Below are 21,094 nucleotides of genomic sequence, written 5' to 3' on the forward strand. Positions count from 1 at the left end.
TAATTAATTATAAATTAGATTCATTAGAAGGTTATTCACGCTAGCACTGAGACAGTCCTAATATAGTCTGCAGAGATGTAGAACTCCGTAGAACCTTTTTTTTTTACTTTTTAAAGTTGGCACATCCCTTGTGAGTTTTAATTAATGGCAGCCTTGAGGTAACAGGTTCCTCCGGCTCCCCAGTATTTGTATTGTTCATATAGAGAGTGTGGTGTTCTACAATCATAGAAAAACCATTATGAATTGCAAACATCACTGTCACAGCAGATATTTGTCACAGTCAGAAGACTTAGAAAGAACTTAAAGTTCCCACTGGTTCAAAAACCATCACAGGAATAGCTTCATTGAAAATGTCTTCTTTTCAGTGGAAGCACCACTGTTACTAGATTCACTCGCAGGAGCATAATAAAGCCACATGAATTGTTCACATCACACTCTACTGTGAGCTCTGCCTCATTGACTAATACTAAACCTTCTTCTCACTGCCTTTGACTGCATGGAAAATAAGAGAGTCTAAAACTAAGCAAACTCTTGTAGCCTATTGATTCCACTACACCATCAGAGCAAAAAGAAAAGTGTCCATGTTTTCCATCATTTGCATAAACTGTGTAAATATTTTCATCTTGTTATGGACAAGCTATGAAACTAACTGGCACAGTACAGAGAAATCCAAAGGAAGGTCAAATTGTTAGTGACCAGTATTTGGGGGATGGTTTCCTTTAGCACTTAACCCTGCAGCTACATTAGTTTTCCAGTTAGCCTTAGGATTAGGCACTATGTCGTTAACGCTCTAGAAGGTTTTGTCTTATATGTTTTATAGGAAACATTGACTCGACAAGTCCCATTAATCTGACTCCGTGTACGGCCGATCATAACCAATCACTTAAATGCATTGTTTCCTGAGATGTTCAAATTTGTGTATTGAATACATGCCAGTCCTCCTCACTTGCAGTAGCTTGGTGTAGAGTATTTAATGATTTTTGAACATTCAACAGACTTCTAGCTTGTTTATTGAGTGCTTGCCAAGAAAGTAGATTTCCCTTTGGACATCTATCATGTTGTTACATGTGTGTTCCTGCCTTCTTTTCCCCTCAGCTGAAGATTTTCTAGCGGCAAAGACAATTAAGTGCTCAGAGGCACTGTAACCTGCAGCTCCTGCAGGGGCAGTCAATGCTATTGACTTCAGCCTGGTTAGCCTGTAATTAGGGCCTTGATAAATGAGGTCAGTATGTGCATATGCAGTGCGTGTATGTGTGGTTAATTCAGTAAAGGAGGTTCCCATTTCCCAACACTGATAAATGGTACCATATGTCAAGCACTCATCCTTCCATTTGTCCTTATTGGCTAAGTGAGAAATATAGATCTCCAGATGCTTATAGTCAGTTATATTTCTGGGCCAAACATACTGTACATAGAACTGATTCACATACATTGATCTGTTCAGGTGGACCTATATGAATGCTTACTTAGATCCTGCTGGTTGTTTTCTCACTTTCTCTGGCACTACTCTATTTATGCTTGTTTTTCTTTTTCTTTACATGATACATATGATATTTAGTTTTTTGCGAAGAGTTTAATGAAGTTGACCTTGACCACTTAGGTCACAACACTAAGAGGCTCAGGTGGGAAAAAGGGAAACAGGACACAGGTAACAAGAGGTAGCTAAAAGAACGGGTTTACGACCTGGATGTGAACAGGAAGTGTTAGACGGAGGTCGGGAAAGACTGAAACTTACGAAACTAGGCAGTAGGGGAGGGTTAAAAGACAGGCAACAGATCAAGCCAGTCATATGTTCAGGAGAAACTTACAAAACCAAGGGAGGAAGGCAAATTATAGTCTGAAGGTCAGGCACCAGAATAAGAAGAGTGAAGAGTTAGTAAGTCATAATATGGTCAGACAGGAAGTGGCTGGTGAACAGTGGCAGGAGTGTGGCCAGGTAAGTATAATAGTAATACCTGAATTTATTAATTCCCTTGGGAAAATTCTTTGTGGACAGACGACCCCCTTGAGGCGTTCTTTTTCAGGGGTACTTTTGCAAAAAAATGGAGTGGAAGCAGGGAGAAGCAGGTTATATGGCTCCAAAGTAAATATCTTTATGCTGACATAATCTAATATATCTTTGGTATGAATGTCTAAGCAACCTACAGTCAGAAAAAACATTTAAATTGATGTGAAGGCCATTCATGAGTCCGCAAGTCATAACAAATGAGAAGACTTAAATGTGACAACATTTTTGTTGAAAGTTGAAACTGTGCTGTAGCATCCTACTCTTCAGATGTGAGCTGTGAAGGATCCTTTAGCTTTAACACCATTCTGCCAGAGTATATTTATCTATACAGCCTAGACAGTGATTTATTTACTTCCACCATGTTCATTCAGGCATATACTGTATATTGTACTCTTGATTTGCCCTCGTGTAATGGCATCTCTGATGTTTAAGTGAGCTGAACAAATTCTCATGTCTACTTTTCGTCTTCATAATAGTCAGTCAGTTCATTTCACATCTTTTGTTGAACTGTATTATTGAGTGAATACAGTAAATGATTAAGAAAACAAAAGTAGTTATATAAGCATTCTGTATTCATACCTGTCACCAAACTGAACTTTCTATTCTTTCTTCACTCTTCAATCTAATTGCACTAACTGCAAAAAAAGTCCATTGTTGTTTTAAGGCTTTATCTCTGGGAAATGAAACACACAGTTTAAATAAATTTTCCATCACAACTGAAATAACAATCTCTGTGAGGCAAATCGATCTCTTCATGAACACTAGTGCTAAGCTTGAGCTGATCTGTGGCGGCCAAGCTCAGAGGGTGGGTGGGACAGCATGCTTAGTGTGTGTAGGAGCCCAGAACAGATGATCAGTTACTTCCAGACTTCCAGACTGAATCTGCCAGACTGGAACCTGGGGGTTTCACCACCAGATAGCATGCAAACACACATTCACCTCAAGCTTAAAAGAATAATATGGCCTCTTTATGCTAGGCTAGCCTACAGGCCAATTCATTCTTTCCAGATCTGTGTGAATCTGCACAGCACAGGAGAAAATGCTTTATGGAACAAGACAGAAAGATGTTACTTATTAAAACACAGAAAACCTTTTCTGTCAGAGAAGTGGTACCATCAGGACTTGTGTCTGCTATTGTCTGATAAATGTGTAGGGTATCCATTTCAAAGTGACACGTCCTGAACGTAACACTGTCAAGAAGCCCTCAAGAGTTAGACTGAACCTGCGATTGTTAAAGACACGGCAAGAGAAAGGCTTGTAGAGAAAGCCTGGCTGCTCCTAAGGGATGGAAGGTGCTAGGGTTATAATTGGAGAAGATGGACTGCTCACACTCTCTCACTGCTTTATTGGGGCGCTTTAGAGCACCGATCTAATTTCATTGGCCGAGCACAAGTGACCACAATCCTGACCGCAGGCTTGATTTGAGTGCTTATAGGAGTACTGATCAGCACTAGTATCCAAACCTTAAGTGTGCTGCACGAGTGGGTGTGTGTGTGTGTGTGTGTGTGTGCATGTGATGGGAGAAGGGTATCACATTATCTGTGGAGAGCTGTAGGCTTTGCCAATTCACAGTCTGTGTACAGTATGCGTCTGGCTCTTTGTGTTTGTAGCTGTGTGCATTGTTGTGTGTGCCAAAACTCACATGTGAGTTATGGAGATATCATAGGCTGTACATCATTAATGCCCCAGGCTCAAAGCAACACTGCTGACGCCGTGTCAGAGGTGCATACTGCCTCAGCAACACGTATGATGAATCAACTCATCACACAGTCAGAATGTCATGGAGTGTGGACAACGCTGTGTGTGTGTGCACATATGGGTGAGTGTGTGTGTGCTTGCAGGGGTGTAGATGTTGACATCCATGATGAATCAACTCATTTTGTTTAATTCAGTTCAGTTCAGTTCATGCATCCTATTGTCCGTGTGTGTGTGTCACAATCATAAGGACACATCGGATCAGCAAATAAATTCAGAGTTCAATTCAAATAAGACTGTCTTTTATCTTCTAAGTGATGTAATTGAATTATATTTTAACATGTTAGATTTGGTAACAGGGAGCTCTGTGTTAGCCTGGTGTGTAGAACAAATCATAAATCTAGAACCTAGTTTCCCCTGTAGAAACCCTGCAAGCGCTTTTGTCTCATGTACGCACCATTCACTCTCACACCATCAACACGTTATTTTCAGACGTGTTAATTGGGAGAAGAGCTTTGCATGCGCATCATTGTGGAGAAGGTGTGAAAGCAGGGACATTCTCATATGAAAACAGGAGTAGTGATGATGGCAGATTCCAGGTCGAAGCAGACGCTGAGATGAAACGTCTATCCAAGGGCAGGCTGCAAATAACTCAAATGCTCAGGGCATGACATTTCTGTTACATGAAACATGCTCATTAATGGTGAGCCATGCTATCGCTGCACGTTGCATATGTAAGTAGAAAGAGATCCATGATCCTAGTCTGAGGTGCAAAGGCTGGTGTCATTCCCTTAACATATTATAATATGCCTTCTGGTAATCTGCTCATTCATTATCAGCAGCCTGACTTAACAGTTCACTCAACTTCACCTTCACTTAACCATAACCTATTTTGCTTTAATAGAGGCTTTTCCTAAACTCCCTGCTAAGAATTACTGCAAGTGTGATTATGCTTTTATCGTAGATTGACCAGTAAATTGAGAGCTTTGCCTTTTGTCTCAAAAACATCCACATTACTGTGGCACATTACTGTGGCTGCTGCAGCAATCCGTCTGTTAATCTTTCAATCCATTTTACTCTCACTCGTAAACCCCAAGATACTTAAACTCCTTCACTTGGTGCAAGGACTCCAAGTATGATTTTTATTTTTCAGATCTGATGCAATTTTAAATGGGAAAGACAATGCCTGGAAATCATGAACATGTTTGTCTCTTATTCGCTTTGCCTTATAACTGAAACAAACCAGGGTGTGATAAGAGTCTTAGATCCAGTTCTTATAATGCACCCATGCTGTAGACAATGCAGGTTTCACAAAAGGCTTTGTAGTTGCTGTTATATGAAGAAGAATGCATTCAATTCAAATTGTTAGACATCAAAAACCCACGATGCATAAAGTAATGTTTATAAGAGATTGATAAGATGTGCCATTGGTGACAGTTCTCTGGGTGATTTTCAAAAATCCTTTTGATGTGATTCTTGCCTCCCGCCTTTCCCTGATCTTTAAAGAGAAGAATTTGGAAAATAATGTTTACAGTCTGTTGAAATGTGCTTTAAGATGTTACTATGAGTGACCAAAAAGAGCATTGGTGCGAAAATGTTATATCTTGATTTGCAGGATAACGTGGACCTGGGAGAGCTGATGTTTTCACTGTGCTATCTCCCGACGGCTGGCAGGCTCACCATCACTATTATCAAAGCCAGAAATCTCAAAGCCATGGACATCACTGGGGCCTCAGGTGGGTGCTGACTGACAATGTAGTGTTTCATCTGAGAAGTGCTTTATTAGTGTTAGCCAATATGGTTATTTGCTAAATGGCTCCCAGTGTCAATACATTTTGTCATCCTTAATCGAATCACCATGTTACCTCTTTCCAGATCCATATGTGAAGGTGTCCCTGATGTGTGAAGGCCGAAGGTTAAAGAAGAGGAAGACATCAACCAAGCGTAACACACTGAACCCAGTCTACAATGAAGCCATTGTGTTTGATGTTCCCCCAGAGAACATTGACCAGATCAGCCTGCTCATAGCTGTCATGGACTATGATCGGTTAGTAAGTTACCCATATATGTTATATATTAGCTTCATCAACTAGTGCAACATTGGAGTGTGTTACATGTGTTGCTCTTTGCTGTGCTGCAGGGTTGGACATAATGAAGTGATCGGGGTGTGCAGGGTGGGCAATGAGGCCGAGAGTCTGGGACGAGACCACTGGAGTGAAATGCTGACGTACCCACGGAAACCCATCGCTCACTGGCACCCACTCATAGAGGTATGTCCCCCTTCATATGCTATAGCACTGTCTATAGATGTTATAAAACGGTTTACTAAGTACAGTCCTCTTACAAAGTACTTTACTCTTACGTGATGATCATTTTCATGCAATCGACTAAGGACAAGAGGAAGGAGGTGAGACAAGACTCGTCGAGAAAATAGATCTCCAGTCTTGCTAGCTTTTTTCCCCCCAGCTTTATGGTGGTTTGAGCGAAATGCTAAGATAATCACAATGATGATAATAATAATAATGTTGCAGTTTAGATGGTAATAGTTCTCATGTTCATTGCAGGTTCGCATGTTGTATGCCAGCATTTGCCAGTTGATACTGTATTAGTACTCAACTGATTCTCTGGGGAACTTAAACATGTCTGAACCAGATTTGATGGCAGTCTGCCTGATATTAGTGAGACATTTCTCTCAAACCCTCATATATCAACCCAATGACATCGTTAGATGAAAAGTCACAGCAATATAAAAAAAAATCTACATACTGTAATTGATCCCATGATAAAAAAAATCTGAGCTGTGGGTGGCACTTGATGAAAAGACCAAAATGGTTAGGTTACATCCTCTGGGCACAACTAAAATTTGAACCTTACTTCAAGACAATTCATCTGATTACTTGTTAAGAGATTGAACTCAAAATGACAGCTGTGACACTCATTGTTCCACTAGATGAAAAGTTAGGTTAAAGTCAGTTCATCTTCTGGTGACCACAAATGTGTAAAATGTCAACACTTTGGGCAATGATCCAGCAGGGTCTGAAGTTTTGTATCCAGACATTAAAACATTGTTGGGAAACAGAGAACCAAGGTGAGAACCAAGAGCTGATCATCACAGAATTGGCTGAAAAGCCGCAGATAGGGGGTCTGACTAGTGCCAACACACTCAAACACTGGGATGACAGACGATTTAACAGCCCGACACAGGGGTTCCCGCCCTGGATGGTTCAGCTCGCTGTTAGGTGAGCAGCAATAGCTGATCACTGCCCTTTGTATTTATACCTTTCGTCTTCGTTCTTTACTTTGCTAGTGTGTCTTTCTTGCTCTCGTCATCACCTTTCTGCTGTTTGTCCGTTCCCCGACCACCAGCTCTTGACAACCACAGGTAGTAAGTTATTAAGAAAAAAAATTGTAAAGAAAATAAAGCAAAATGAGGCCACATTTTTAGCAGACACATCCATAGGGAGCTTCTTGAAATGAACAGAAGACTTAATTCAGACCACAGGCAACTTCAGAAATACAAATGAAGCGCCCTTAAATGAGATTCTTTTCCATGTTGTCATGCTTATCATCTCATGTTATGGTGGAAAAAAAGCCTATAATTACATAACAAAAGTGCTGCATAACCTCGTGTATTAGTTGACTTGTTTTGCTGCGATTGCTACAACAGGCACCTAGCTTCCAGAGAGCCACACAGAGAGAAAGGTACATTCATAAGCTGTTTCTATTTCTGAATTCCCAGCCCACGCTCATTAAAAAAACAGAGCACTCTAAAGCAGATGCTGGACTGATTCATGTAAATTCATGTCAAGTTGTCAAAGCTAAATCTATTTAGCCGAAGGGATCCGCAGATAAAATGCTTGTGCGATGGATTGTTGAACGGGTAAATGTACAAAACATCAGCTATGGTCTCCTCTCTCTTCTGAGGAATTTAAAGATTTACTTAAATGTTGCTTTAAGAGGCACCCGGATGTTCCGAGTTTCCAGATGTAGTGGGCAGCATAGCTGGGAGCCAACTAACATACAGTAGTTCATCATGAGGACTGCTAACATGAGCCCTTTCTAGACATCAGTATATTTATCAGAAGTCTGATGATGCTCATTTTAATAGAAGCAAAAGACCCTTGGATCCATCTCTAATAAACCTGTCAGCTAATGACATTTCCAACTGAAATCAGGCCAACTTACCGTGGAGAATCTTTTAGCTTCTACATGAGTGATATAACTTGCATGTGCTGCTTTCCCCAAGTCATACTCATTTAGATTTTCATTTTGAGTGTTGAGTTTTTTATGCACACATGATCCTGACCCGATAGCACCTGCAGAGGTGGTTCTATTTAGGTTAGAAATATTTCACTCTAATGAAGAACATTTGGACAAATTGATTTATGACCACTATAAGTATATGGCAGTGTACTGCAAAACGCCTATTGACCTGTATACTGCAATGCTCCTTCGAGTGTATTCACTGGCTGTATTGAAGATGCTCTACTACTGTAGGTTGTTAATAGAACATTCTTTGCCATTTTGATCTCCAGAAGCTGCAAAACCCTTCTTGGTGTAGTACCCCAACTTAACCGAACTTTTTTTTAGTTGTAGTTTTTTTAGTTTAGTTTCTTTTAGACCTTATTATTCATCTGCCAATTCAATAAAAGCTACAATTTCCTTTGCTGCAAAAACCTGCAGGATGAAGAGTTTCTGTATTCTTTCAGCATCATATCTAACACACAATGACTGTGTGTTAGATATGATGATTAGGGTGGAAAACAAGTCCAATAACTTGAACTTGAATGAAAACAGTCATGCTTTGGAATAATGAATATGTAGTGTAGACTGTATTTCCTGATCTTTCTTATTAGTAGCTGCGTGGCTTCTCTAGATCTTCAGAGTGAGTCTGTGAACTAAACTGCTACTCCTTTTTTTGCGTATCGGTGCAGGTGATCCTACACTGCAGTGTTGAACCTTGTGGAGCTGGACTGTATCTAGGTCTGTTTGTATTTCAGAAACACTGTGTGAACTGTTTTAAGTTGCCTCCACTCTGAATGCTCTTTCCTCATGTTGCTGGCTAAGACAACACTACAGCAGCTGTTACTTGTGAATGGTTTTCCTCCACTTAGCCTGTGCGTGCACATAATGTGAGTGTTCAAATTGAGCAACAGAAGAGCTGCAACTTTTTTAAGGCTGTTACAGCTTTTTAGACCATATGTCACCATGGATCTGTTTCAGATTTTCATTCTGACACCAGGATTGTTCGCACTTCTCTCAGTTCACCACTCAGTGTTTCACTGGGCACTGCGTCAAGCTGTAGAAGGCAATGAAGTGCCTGCTGTCACATTGTGTTTACCAGAGGACATGCAGTATGGGTGCAAGATCAGTGACCTTAATATTGCCAACAGTGGTGAAGCTAGAAGAACTAGCTTGTTGTCTTAAGGTTTTTTTTTTTGTATAGCACCAAGACACACACACACGCACGCACATGCATGCACGCACACATACACACGCTCCTATAACAGATCTTTTCTGAGGCCATTAGCAGCAGCACTGGCCTGGACAACAGCTAATGGCTTATCTGTGTTTCCTTGAAAGATCAACACAGAAGCCCTCAGGGGCCCGAGCCTGCTGGACATTTCTCACACGCAAACACACCCACACACAATTATGGAGACACACTGAATGTATTTAAAGAGGCATGCACGCATGAAGTATTCACACATACACACGAATACCTTAAATTCAATAAATGAGTCCAAACAGATGCGGCGTGCTGTCCCTCCTCTGCCCTCATACACACATACAGTTTATTCTCACTAAGACACATTCACAGGTTTCTTATCTACTTTATTTCTCTGAAATGTTGTCAGACTAACAGACAACAGACTGAGGGCATTAAGAATTCACCAGCTTCACCTCTTGAGTCAGCGCTGTGAACAAACACGCACACACACACACACACAAGATGAAGACCACCAACAACAAAATCCTCTTGAATTCCCACGAGCCATTTTCAAGCTAGTTCTGATTCTATTGAGTGGAAAGCAGAGGAAATGAAGAAAGCTCAGCTCCCTTCACTTTGTGACATGAATCAATGGCTGAATAACAGAAAGGCCCCCTGCAGGGGCTGCTCTCACTGAGCAAAGTCAGCTCTCAGACCAACTTTGAGCTTATATCCCAGGCTTCTCAGCCTCACGGGGATGGTTCAGGTTAACTCGCTATATTGCCATATTGCCATGGTAACCTGCATGGTCAACTTGCTGAAGGGAAGGTTAAAATCAGACTATCACATTAAATCAACTCTTGGGGAAAATGTGGATACAGTGTTTGAACAGAAAATCTAGCCACAGGGGTTGCAAGCCAGTGATTTCTGTGCCGGTCCCAAGCCCGGATAAATAGAGAGGGTTGCGTCAGGAAGGGCATCCGGCGTAAAAATTGTCAAAATAACCATGCGAATCATCCACAAGACTTTCATACCGGATCGGTCGAGGCCTGGGTTAACAACGACCGCCACCGGTGCTGTTAACCTACAGGGTGCCGGTGGAAATTTGACTACTGTTGGTCGAAGAAAGAGGGGAGGCAGAAGGGTTCGTGGGCAGAGAGAGAAGGGGAAAGGCAGGAGCATAGATCTGAGAATAGGGACTCTTAACGTTGGCACGATGACAGGGAAAGGCAGAGAGCTGGCAGACATGATGGAGAGAAGGAAGGTAGATGTTCTGTGTGTGCAGGAGACAAGGTGGAAGGGCAGCAAGGCACGTAGCATTGGAGGAGGATACAAACTGTTCTACCATGGTGTGGATAGGAAGAGAAACGGGGTAGGAGTGATCCTGAAGGGGGAGTTTGTAAACAGTGTTCTAGAGGTGAAAAGAGTCTCAGACAGGGTGATGAGCATAAAGCTAGAAATTGAAGGGGTGATGGTGAATGTAGTCAGTGGGTATGCGCCACAGGTTGGCTGTGAGTTAGAAGAGAAGGAGAGATTCTGGAGTGAGTTTGATGAGGTCATAGAGAGTATCCCCAGAGGAGAGAGAGTTGTTGTTGGAGCAGACTTCAATGGGCATGTTGGTGAGGGCAACAGAGGTGATGAGGAGGTGATGGGCAGGTTTGGTGTGAAGGAAAGGAATCTGGAAGGACAGATGGTGGTGGACTTTGCTAAGAGGATGGAAATGGCTGTAGTCAACACTTACTTCCAGAAGCGAGAGGAACATAGAGTGACATACAGAAGTGGAGGTAGGAGTACACAGGTGGACTACATCCTATGTAGACGAGGTCATTTGAGAGAGGTTAGTGACTGCAAAGTGGTGGTAGGAGAGAGTGTAGCCAGACAGCACCGCATGGTGGTGTGCAAGATGACTCTGGAGGTCAGGAAGAAGAAGAGAGGGAAGTCAGAGAAGAAGACCAAGTGGTGGAAGTTAAAGAATGAAGAAACTTGTGAGGAATTCAGACAGACGTTGAGACAGGTTCTGGGTGGTCAGGATGAGCTTCCAGATGACTGGGAAACTACAGCAGAGGTTATCAGGGAAACAGGTAGGAAGGTGCTAGGTGTGTCATCAGGAAAGAGGAAAGAAGGTAAAGACACTTGGTGGTGGAATGAGGAAGTACAGGAATGCATCCAGAGGAAGAGGTTGGCTAGAAGGAAGTGGGATATAGAAAGGACTGAGGAGCTGATGAATCAGGAAAACGACAGGGAAAGAAGGGAGGAAGATGTGGATGTTGTGGAGCAGGAAATAGCAGAGATTGGAAAGGATGAGGTTAGGAAGGCTTTGAAAAGGATGAAGAGTGGAAAGGCTGTTGGTCCTGATGACGTACCTGTGGAGGTGTGGAAGTGCTAAGGAGAGACAGCAGTGGAGTTTCTAACCAGTTTGTTCAATAGGATTCTAGAGAGTGAGAAGATGCCTGAGGAATGGAGGAGAAGTGTTCTAGTTCCGATCTTTAAGAACAAGGGTGACACGCAGAACTGCAGCAACTACAGAGGAATAAAGTTGATGAGCCACACAATGAAGCTGTGGGAAAGAGTAGTGGAAGCCAGGCTTAGGAAGAAGGTGGAGATTTGTGAGCAGCAGTATGGTTTCATGCCCCGTAAGAGCACCACTGATGCTGTTTTTGCATGTTGATGGAAAAGTACAGAGATGGTCAGAAGGAGCTGCATTGTGTCTTTGTAGATTTAGAGAAGGCGTATGACAGGATGCCGAGGGAGGAGCTGTGGTACTGTATGAGGTCGTCTGGAGTGGCAGAGAAGTACGTCAGAGTAGTTCAGGACATGTATGAGAGAAGTATGACGGTGGTGAGATGTGCTGTAGGTCAGACAGAGGAGTTCAAGGTGGAGGTGGGACTACACCAAGGATCAGCTTTGAGTCCCTTCTTGTTTGCTATGTTGATGGACAGGCTGACAGATGAGGTCAGACAGGAATCTCCCTGGACAATGATGTTTGCGGATGACATTGTGATTTGCGGTGAGAGTATAGAGCAGGTAGAGGAACAGCTGGAAAGGTGGAGGTTTGCTCTGGAAAGAAGAGGCATGAAGGTCAGTCGTAGTAAGACAGAATACATGTGTCTGAACTAGAGGGATCAAGGTAGAAATGTTAGGTTACAGGGAGCTGAGGTGAAGAAGGTGCAGGAGTTTAAGTACTTGGGGTCAACAGTTCAGTGTGATGGAGAGTGTGGAAAAGAGGTGAAGAGGAGAGTGCAGGCAGGTTGGAGCGGGTGGAGGAAAGTGTCAGGAGTGTTGTGTGACAGAAGAGTGTCAGCAAGACTCAAAGGAAAGGTCTACAAGACAGTGGTGAGACCAGCTCTGCTCTATGGGTTAGAGACAGTAGCAGTGAGAAAGAGACAAGAGGCTGAGATGGAGGTAGCAGAGATGAAGATGTTGAGGTTCTCCTTAGGAGTGACGAGGTTAGACAGAATAAGGAACGAGTACATCAGAGGGACGGCTCACGTTGCCTGTGTTAGCGACAAAGTCAGAGAGGCCAGACTGAGATGGTTCGGACATGTTCAGAGGAGGGATAGTGAGTATATTGGTAGAAGGATGTTGGAGATGGAGCTGCCAGGCAGGAGGGCAAGAGGACGACCAAGGAGGAGATATATGGATGTCTTAACAGAGGACATGAGGTTGGCTAGTGTTAGGGTAGAAGATGTTCATGATAGATTTAGGTGGAAAAGGATGATTCGCTGTGGCGACCCCTGATGGGAAAAGCCGAAAGAAGAAGAAGAAGAAGTGTTTGAACAGAATCCTGCAATAGACAGAACAGCACGACACCATAGTGTTATTGATTATTTTTATTCTGAATCACTTCTTACCATATGTTAGAGGAAGTGCTTGCATACAGGCCACCGTTTATAGACCATTCTGTGACTGACTGAGCATTTCCTTGCTAGCTGTGAATGTATTGTAAAAACTGGTTTATCCCAATGAAAGTTGTTCTGTGGTTCACTGTTAAAAAAAAACATCCTTGTTTTCCCAGATCCCAGTATTTGAATTTACCTCCTCGTTCTTCTGCGTTTTTGGGCCCATAAAGCACCGAGTTTCTCCAGTCGCTCTTCCCTGCACCCTCCACATGTGAATGTCCAAATGATGTTGGACTGAGTGGATCAGATTCTGACCTCATGAGCGATATAGTTCACCAACTTACCCTGCAATTTGGCATTACATCACCCAGCTTGTACAATGTGTGAAATTCAGGCACTCACTTGGTTTAGACAAAGAGTTTGGTCTGCACTTGGTCATTAAAATAACCAGAATCTTTCTCTAACCTTGACCAAAGTGCTTTTCTCACATAAACCTAAACGTTCAGGTTAGTGGGACTCCACAGTCCTGTGGAATCAAACTCCACATTCCCAAAGCATGAAAGGTTTCATCACTACATGGACTTTCTTCGAGTGCCACCCACAGGACAAAATACCAGCTTTACACAAGTTCTAGATCTAGCAAAACCTTAGTAGTGTTTCCTTCTCACTTCAAAACATTGGTATTGGTTTTTGGATTTTTGTATCACTGCTCTCTGTAATTCTACTTTTCTCTCTCCCTGTTTGCTGTGGTCCAGTGGGTCGGACAGGGAGCAACAGGGAGTGGAAGTCAAGGAGGATCCACCAATTCCCTGAAGACACCGCCATCGCCCTGACTACACACACACATACACACACACACACACAAATACACATTTATGTATGGCAGTCAGTGTGAGGACTCTTATTGACATAATGCATTCCCTAGCCCTCTACAGTTGCATAGGCCATGTTAATCTACTCTATATGAATTTTAATTTATCACATGTGCTGCCTTACCCTAACCCTAACCATCACAACTAACTGCCTCGCCCTAAACTTTACTGAAATTGCTCTTTAAACACTCTTCTCATTGTGAGGACCAGCTACTATGTCCTCACTTTGTAAAAATATCCTCAGTCCAGTGGTTAAAAATTCATGCTGGTTCTCACAATGATAGCCATACACACACACTCACATAAACACAGACACCCAGACTTACAGAGCCTCAGGGTGTTAGAATAATAGTTGATTGACCTGCAGAGAGTCCTGCTAAAATGTTAAAGGATATACAAGGTGCGACTAACACGTGACTCCAGTAGTAATATCAGCTATAAGCCATTACTCAAACTGATGTGTCATTACTGATCTAGGCTTTACTATGTTAAGACTGATGCAAAGGTTAATCTTAAAGCTAATCTTACTTCCTCTTGTGTTTTAACAACCAAAAAACACTTAACTACATTCCAGCTGAAATTCTGCAGTAATTCCATCATTTTCCGTTGTTACTGACACTTTTAACAGAATGAGATTATCTAACAGTTCGAGCTTTTTTAGCAAACGTGGACCAAAAGCGTTTATTTTTTAGGTGGATGTGTGAAGCTGTAACTAGTGATTTGTGTGAGTGCTCAGCTACCAGCCTGGTAGGTTTGTAGAATTAGAGACAACAAAGACGGCATTCCTGTTTAGGTCCATGATGTTTGAGCTCTTTTGAACATGTTTATCTGTTGTGTTGAAATTTGAAACTCATGTATTTCTTAAACAGTTTGTTGCCTAAATCTCTGTCAACCAGAGAACACATGAACAAAGATTTTCTTAGTGTAAACCTTACTTTTCATTTTTTGACTTACTTTCTCACAGAATAGACTTTTCCTGTAAATTAAACCATTTGCTCCAAGATTGTGTGACGCATCTTACCGATGAACAGAAAGTGTTTTATTTACTGCATGTTACATTTGTTAACAGGGTGTGGTCAAAAAAGGGGAAACAAGCATAATAGCTGTAGGTTGAGGCCATGCAAGTGGTCATTGTTGCTACCGTAGCAGTACTTTTAATAATTTTTTGTATTATTTTGGACAAAAAAGTACACCCATATGCCACTGGTGGTACAGCATACAGCTGTGTCTTCATAGAAGGTGTAGCTTGAGCAGCAATCACTGCATTTATGCAGGTAGGACACAACAAAACATACCTAACGCCTGTATGCTGGTAATGTAGAGACACCTGGATTGAAAAAGCTGAATGTGTCTGTTTGTCAGATGCACATAAAACAGCTGGAGAACATGTCGGAAACAGTGTTGACAGGTTTCCAGTTCAGATTTTCACCATTTGCGCTCTAATCTTATGCAGGCCTGCTGAAGAGCTTGTGTTTCTTTGGTAAAACACGAAGTAAGAAGTGTCAGCAAGGCTTTACTTTACAGGCATTAGTCAGGTGAATATTGTGGGAATGTTAATTAGCTCGTGAGATTCTATGTTGAACAAATTGTGTCATACTGTACACCAACCTTTACTTCTTTAATTGGGGCCACACCCTGTGGTTGTGTTTGGGTTTTAAAGTTCCGATTAATACAAGTATTGTTTATGTCTTTGTATTGGGCACTGTCACAATTAACAATGAGAATTTCTTCTGTGTTTGTAGGTGCAATGCATGCATTTCTATTCATTTTTAAATCTCTGTTGTGAGATACTAATCATATTGTAAACACAAGATGTATTATGAACCTAAGGCAGACTGTAAATTGTCCATTCAGATGTTAATAATAAATATTTCTCTATATATATAGCCTGGGTTCATTTATGGGGATTAGGAGGATCCAGGAAAGCTTTTCCACTCTCTCCCAACAAGTCCCTGTGAAGAAGAGCTTGACAACACACACACTTCTGACAACGCTCTCTGTGCTACACATACACATCTTCAGCACAGATCACAGGACCACGTGGCATCTCTGTTGTGGTGGGGTGAATTCTTCTCTTAGTCTCTTAGTTGCTCCTCAGTCCGTCCATTACCAGACCATAGGCCACAGTAAGCTGTAAATAGAGAACGCTGTCATGATGACATACAATTACAGTCCAATAGACAGAAATACAATTCATTTAATGTACTTAAAGTTCTCTCCATCTGATAAATCTACTGCAAGTTCAGTGTTCACACAAACTGTAGAGCTGAGAAATAGAGTTAGAGAGCAACAGTCATTTACTGTCAACCATTATGTACAGTATATAGATGGTTAAATCTATAACCATCCCTCCACCTTTTTATCCCTGCCTTACAAGGATTACAGAACTAAAAGTCTTGCTTTATCCTGGCACTGCTGACATTAAGCAAACAACGTGGTCATGGTTAAATTAAGTCATGACTGTTTAGACAAGAGGCCGATTACAGTCTCCGGTGTCAAAGTCTGATTTGCTTATGTTGCGTCAGGTGGACATTAAGGTAAGGTACTGTAGGTCATGTGATGCAGCAGTAGACACTTTGCTTTTTCTGGTAAGGTCACGTCTAAGGTTCCCAGTTAAGTTAGGTGGAGCAAGTATTCATTTCTCATTGACTCTCCACAGGAGTGTCCCAGAGTTCAGTTTTCCTTCTGTGTTACATCTCTGAGTCCTATTATTCATTCACATTTATTTCACCATTATTTCTATGCTGATGACACCCAGCTCTTCCTTTCATTTCCTTCAAATGAAACGTTTCTAATCTGACAGGTTGTTTTCATTTTCTTCTCCCTGGCTTAGCTATTTTATTTCTTTTTCACCTCACTTGTAATTTGCAGTGGTTGTCGCCTCGATCGTAACTTTGCAGGTGTGACTAGGCACAGTAAGCTCGTCTTTGGATGTCTCCTTAAAGTCTTATACATACCGTATTACATTGTTATATGAGCAATACTTAGTTTGCAAAGATTCTGGTGTGTTTAGTTAGTTATACTACAGCATAAGAGGAAGTTCTTAATACTCCTTATCTCACACCATTTCCCCATTTCATTATCACAACCTGTCCCTGGTACTGTGCATCACAAGATTTTAATTTCCACCCAGACAACAATGCAGCTACTCCTACTTGGCCTGTTTGCATAAAAGCAGCATTACCACAAATCTGGACTGGTGAATGGGCCACTAACATCACTGCATGCTTCTGTCTCCAAACTGTCAATTTCTTTAATGTACTGTACTTAATGAACTCATTTGTAGAGTTTTTAAGCTGCACATCACAGTCTATATGCATACTAGGTGAAAAAAAAAATTCTCACCTATTATCAGACACATTGTATAACACATTTTAATAATGTGTTATACAATGTGTGACCTCACAGCAACATAAACACCTACTGACACACAATTTCAGGTATTTGGATCTTTATCACACAGAAGGTATTTTATATAGAACAAGGTACTTGTTGCTAAGATATCCGCAGTGTGACGAAGAAAGGCACACTGTAACACAGAGCGCTTCACTTCATTGATTGAGTTTTATTAAGACAGGTGGTGTGCAGAAAAGTTGCTGCATGACAACTGCGAACCATAGATACCAGAAAAGGTTGTGATCATGCTGCATATAGAAAAGTTCAAAGACATATGCAGACGGGCGTTTAGTGTGATAAACAGCATATATGCCTGATTTATATAAACTTTACTCTTTGCAGTCTGCAAAAGCCGCACAGAGTAGGCATCTTGCTGTTTGACCCACTCTGTTATTTTTCCTCCGTGGAATATCCGTGCCAGATCAGTGGAGCAAAGTAAGAAGAAAATGTGATGAAAAAATATATTAAGCCATTCAACAAGATTTCCCCTGTTGTCTTGTGGTTGAAAGTATGACAATAGAGTCAGAACAGGAATTAGACTCTCTAGACTGGAGATAGCTGAGCCAACAGCGAGACTATAGAGCAGCAGTGATGTGGAGTGTGAGTGATGTTTGGGATAATATTCTGTGTGAGGCTTCCTGTGTTACAAATAAAATGGGATGACACTTCAATTTCAGAGTGTACAAAGGCAACAGGGGAACTGAATTATGATAAAAACCAACTAGACAGAACGCTGACACAGTATTTATGCTGATCGTGACAACATTATTAGTCATTTTGAATCTCAGTTCTGAGCCACAGATCACACAGATAACTGAGGGACCTGGGCCCTGTTTGGAAATTAGGGGTCATTAGTGAAGACAAAGTGCATCTTGGATGTAGTTAATCTTATCAGCAGGCACTAGAAATGATACAACAGTGAGGCACCTTCAGGCTGCATATGGTTCCAATTTGTCCACTTAATTTATCCCTCCTGGGCACTCGAAGCAATTTACAGAAAAATGCTGCAAAGCACATTTGACGAGGTGTGTGCTGCTCTGTGGATCTGCTCCTGCCGTGGTGGCTGTGGGCCTTCAGGGCGAGATAATCCTTATGAAAACTTCTAAAGCCCAAAATGTTTCAGGATAGTGTATGTTGAGCAGCTTTGCTGCAGGCCAATAAATAGCTCCAATAGGTCTTAGCTCCATTTTTAAATAAGACCCCTGTATAGAGAGCCATTGCAGAATGTGCCATATTCAATATCCAAGAAACACTCATTAACAGAAAACCCAACAGTCCCACCTTAGCAGCTTAGTTTACAGTAGAGAGGAAAAACTGGAAAGAACCGGGCTCAGGGTGAGCGGCCATCTGCCTCGACTGGTTGAAGGCAGGGTATGAAATATGAATGTACAGTAGGGTGCAGCACAAATGTCCAAAACAGACATTAACATTGGACAACATTCAATGACCAGTATCCAGATGCTCAAGTCACGTAGCATTAGGGAAGCAGCTAAACCACTGTTAGGTTTCAACCCCAACCAGGTTTAAAAGGTTTCTTTTAAGAAGCTCAGGTTGAGATGAATGATGAACTGGAGGAGGGTCTGGGTGGGTAGGGTTCCAGGCATAGGAAGACAGCAGAGCACACACAACCAAATATAGGTTTGTCCAGTTTTAAGCAGCATTTTAGACTTTTTGGATGAAACGAGGCGCAATGCCAGCTGCCATTTTAACAGACAGCAGCTGCCATTTTGGTGACTGGTGCCAAAGGCGGGCAATTTCAACAGATGTCTGCTGCATATGGGACACTCTCAACAAAGGACAAATAACATTTACGGTCATTTAGGTTTCAGGACTTTGAAAAAGCACATTTGGACACACGGACAATGAAGTACATTGTATTTTAAATTCAACATGACTTCCACTTTCAGAGAATATTGTTACCTCTAGTGCACATAAATTCATTTGGAAATCTCTTTTCATCCAGGTAAAGGTAATTCAGCACATCCCGGCCACAGCCAGGTTCTGTTTTGTTTTTAGTGGAAACATTTTAGGTTCTGATTTATGACAGGTCTGTCATCATTTTCTCCCACTTGAGTAAAGGAAGAAACTATGTTTTTTTTTTTGTTGAAATAGCGTGTATAGACTAAAACTAACAGTGTGGATTAATATTTAATGTGTGAGTGATCCCAAGAGGGAATAACAGGTTTTCCTTCCTGTTCTGCTCCATGTGTTTAGGCAGCATTAGTCTAATTAGCAGGTTAACGTGCTGAACTTAGATCCCAATCGTGGTTGACGGTGTGCCTGCTAAAACTCGCCACGTTAACCCTGTCACTGTGCTGCGTTTGTGTTCAGCTCAGAGCACCTCTGTGCCTAGGAACAGCCTCACAGAGCTGCTAGCATGACTTCTTCTCCTTTCTTTACTCTCACTGTTGGTTTTGTATTGGTTCTTGTAATTTGTGTTGCCAGTTTTGTCCAGGACCCTCAGAGACAAACTCCACTCTCATCAGACCTCATGAATAAATATAAATGAATAAATAAATCTTACTCGCTTGTTTGCTGTGCAGCAACATGAACGTTGCCTATTTACTTTGAAATTTAAAAAACCCATTTGTAATGTAAACTAGAAATGTCTCCCAGATGATAGTGTATCTGTGTATTGGAGTTTGGTATCTCCACATAAATATTTTTAATGGCCACATCCTAAATGCTTTCAGCTACATTTAGGCTTGTTGTTAATTCTGCTTATGCAGACGTGTAGGTGTCCAGCTACAGCTTAATTTGAATACACGCCCACACACTGTTGCCTTGTGCTGTTTACCTCTCTGTTCCCATTTTAACAGATCACTAACAATGAACCAGTGAAAGACCTACTCAATTCATTCAGTCAAACATTTACTGTTGGGTGGAAGCAAACATCTAATGAAGACACAAACTCAACCTTTAATTGCCTAAGAGACTCTCTTCCTCCTGTCTTTCAGCAGATGTAAAATAATGTGTCTGTGTGTAATTACTGGTTTTCAATAGATTGGTTTTTGGATATTTTTAAGTGGGTGTGCAAACCTACGCTGCTGCTATGTAAATCAGAGTGTGTGTGCGGTCAGCTTGGTTACTTAAGTTAAAATTAACCTCAAGAAGCAGCACAATGGAGGTAATTAAACAAATTAAAGGGAAACAAATATGGAAACTGTTCAGTTTGAAATAATCATTGTAATTTTTGAACCAAACATTTTTATCCTTACCTTTAAATCCCCCATGTGAACATATAATTGACCTGTGAGCTTAAGAGCAAAAGGAGGCATTGCTTTTAATGTTGTTGATTACTTACGGAGACAGAATGAGTCCAGCTGGGATCCTGCACCACACAGAAACAGACATGGGGGGTCAACATGAGCTGAGCACAGCTTTTCCTAAGGCCCAGTTGATGGACGCCAGCTCCACACATACAACAGGTGAATACACTGAAATACAGACTGGTGGAACTGGGTCATAGAGTCGGCCTACTTTCTGTTAGAATTACCTGACTGTCAGGACCTCCAAGCCTTATCTGTTTAAGTTCACAGTTAAAGCCCTCCTCATTCATTTCTTCTGCTGTGGGTACCCTCCCTGCCTGTCGGCATATTGTTTACTTTTTTATTTTGACTGTGAGGAATATAAAATTGTATGTTGCTTTGTGGTAAACATGTACTACTACTGCCACAATTCTCCTATGATAGAGGCTCTAATGTTTCCCTGGAGGTGTTTTAAATGTGACATATTACAAATTGTATATTAGTTGTGTTGGTTGTTACATATTCCGTTAAAACACACATGATTCTTTGTTGTGGGTATTGACTGTCTAACAACTTATCAGGTTAGTGCCTTCCAATTCAGCTAG

At 41.6% G+C, this 21,094-nt stretch overlaps 1 protein-coding gene across 1 annotated transcript in view; it reads left to right on the forward strand.

Annotated features, from left to right (window-relative positions):
- syt9b (synaptotagmin IXb) overlaps nucleotides 1–13,829 on the forward strand; it is a 33,704-nt gene extending 19,875 nt beyond the window's left edge. The window contains exons 5-8 of the mRNA XM_026365818.1: nucleotides 5,319–5,439; nucleotides 5,579–5,750; nucleotides 5,844–5,973; nucleotides 13,729–13,829. Of these exons, the coding sequence (XP_026221603.1) occupies nucleotides 5,319–5,439; nucleotides 5,579–5,750; nucleotides 5,844–5,973; nucleotides 13,729–13,806 (501 nt within the window). The 3' untranslated portion in view covers nucleotides 13,807–13,829. The remainder of the gene's footprint in view (nucleotides 1–5,318; nucleotides 5,440–5,578; nucleotides 5,751–5,843; nucleotides 5,974–13,728) is intronic.
- The last annotated feature ends 7,265 nt before the right edge of the window (nucleotides 13,830–21,094 follow it).

Source organism: Anabas testudineus, chromosome 6, assembly GCF_900324465.2.
Source record: "Anabas testudineus chromosome 6, fAnaTes1.2, whole genome shotgun sequence".
In the NCBI taxonomy this organism is placed as follows: Eukaryota; Metazoa; Chordata; class Actinopteri; order Anabantiformes; family Anabantidae; genus Anabas; species Anabas testudineus.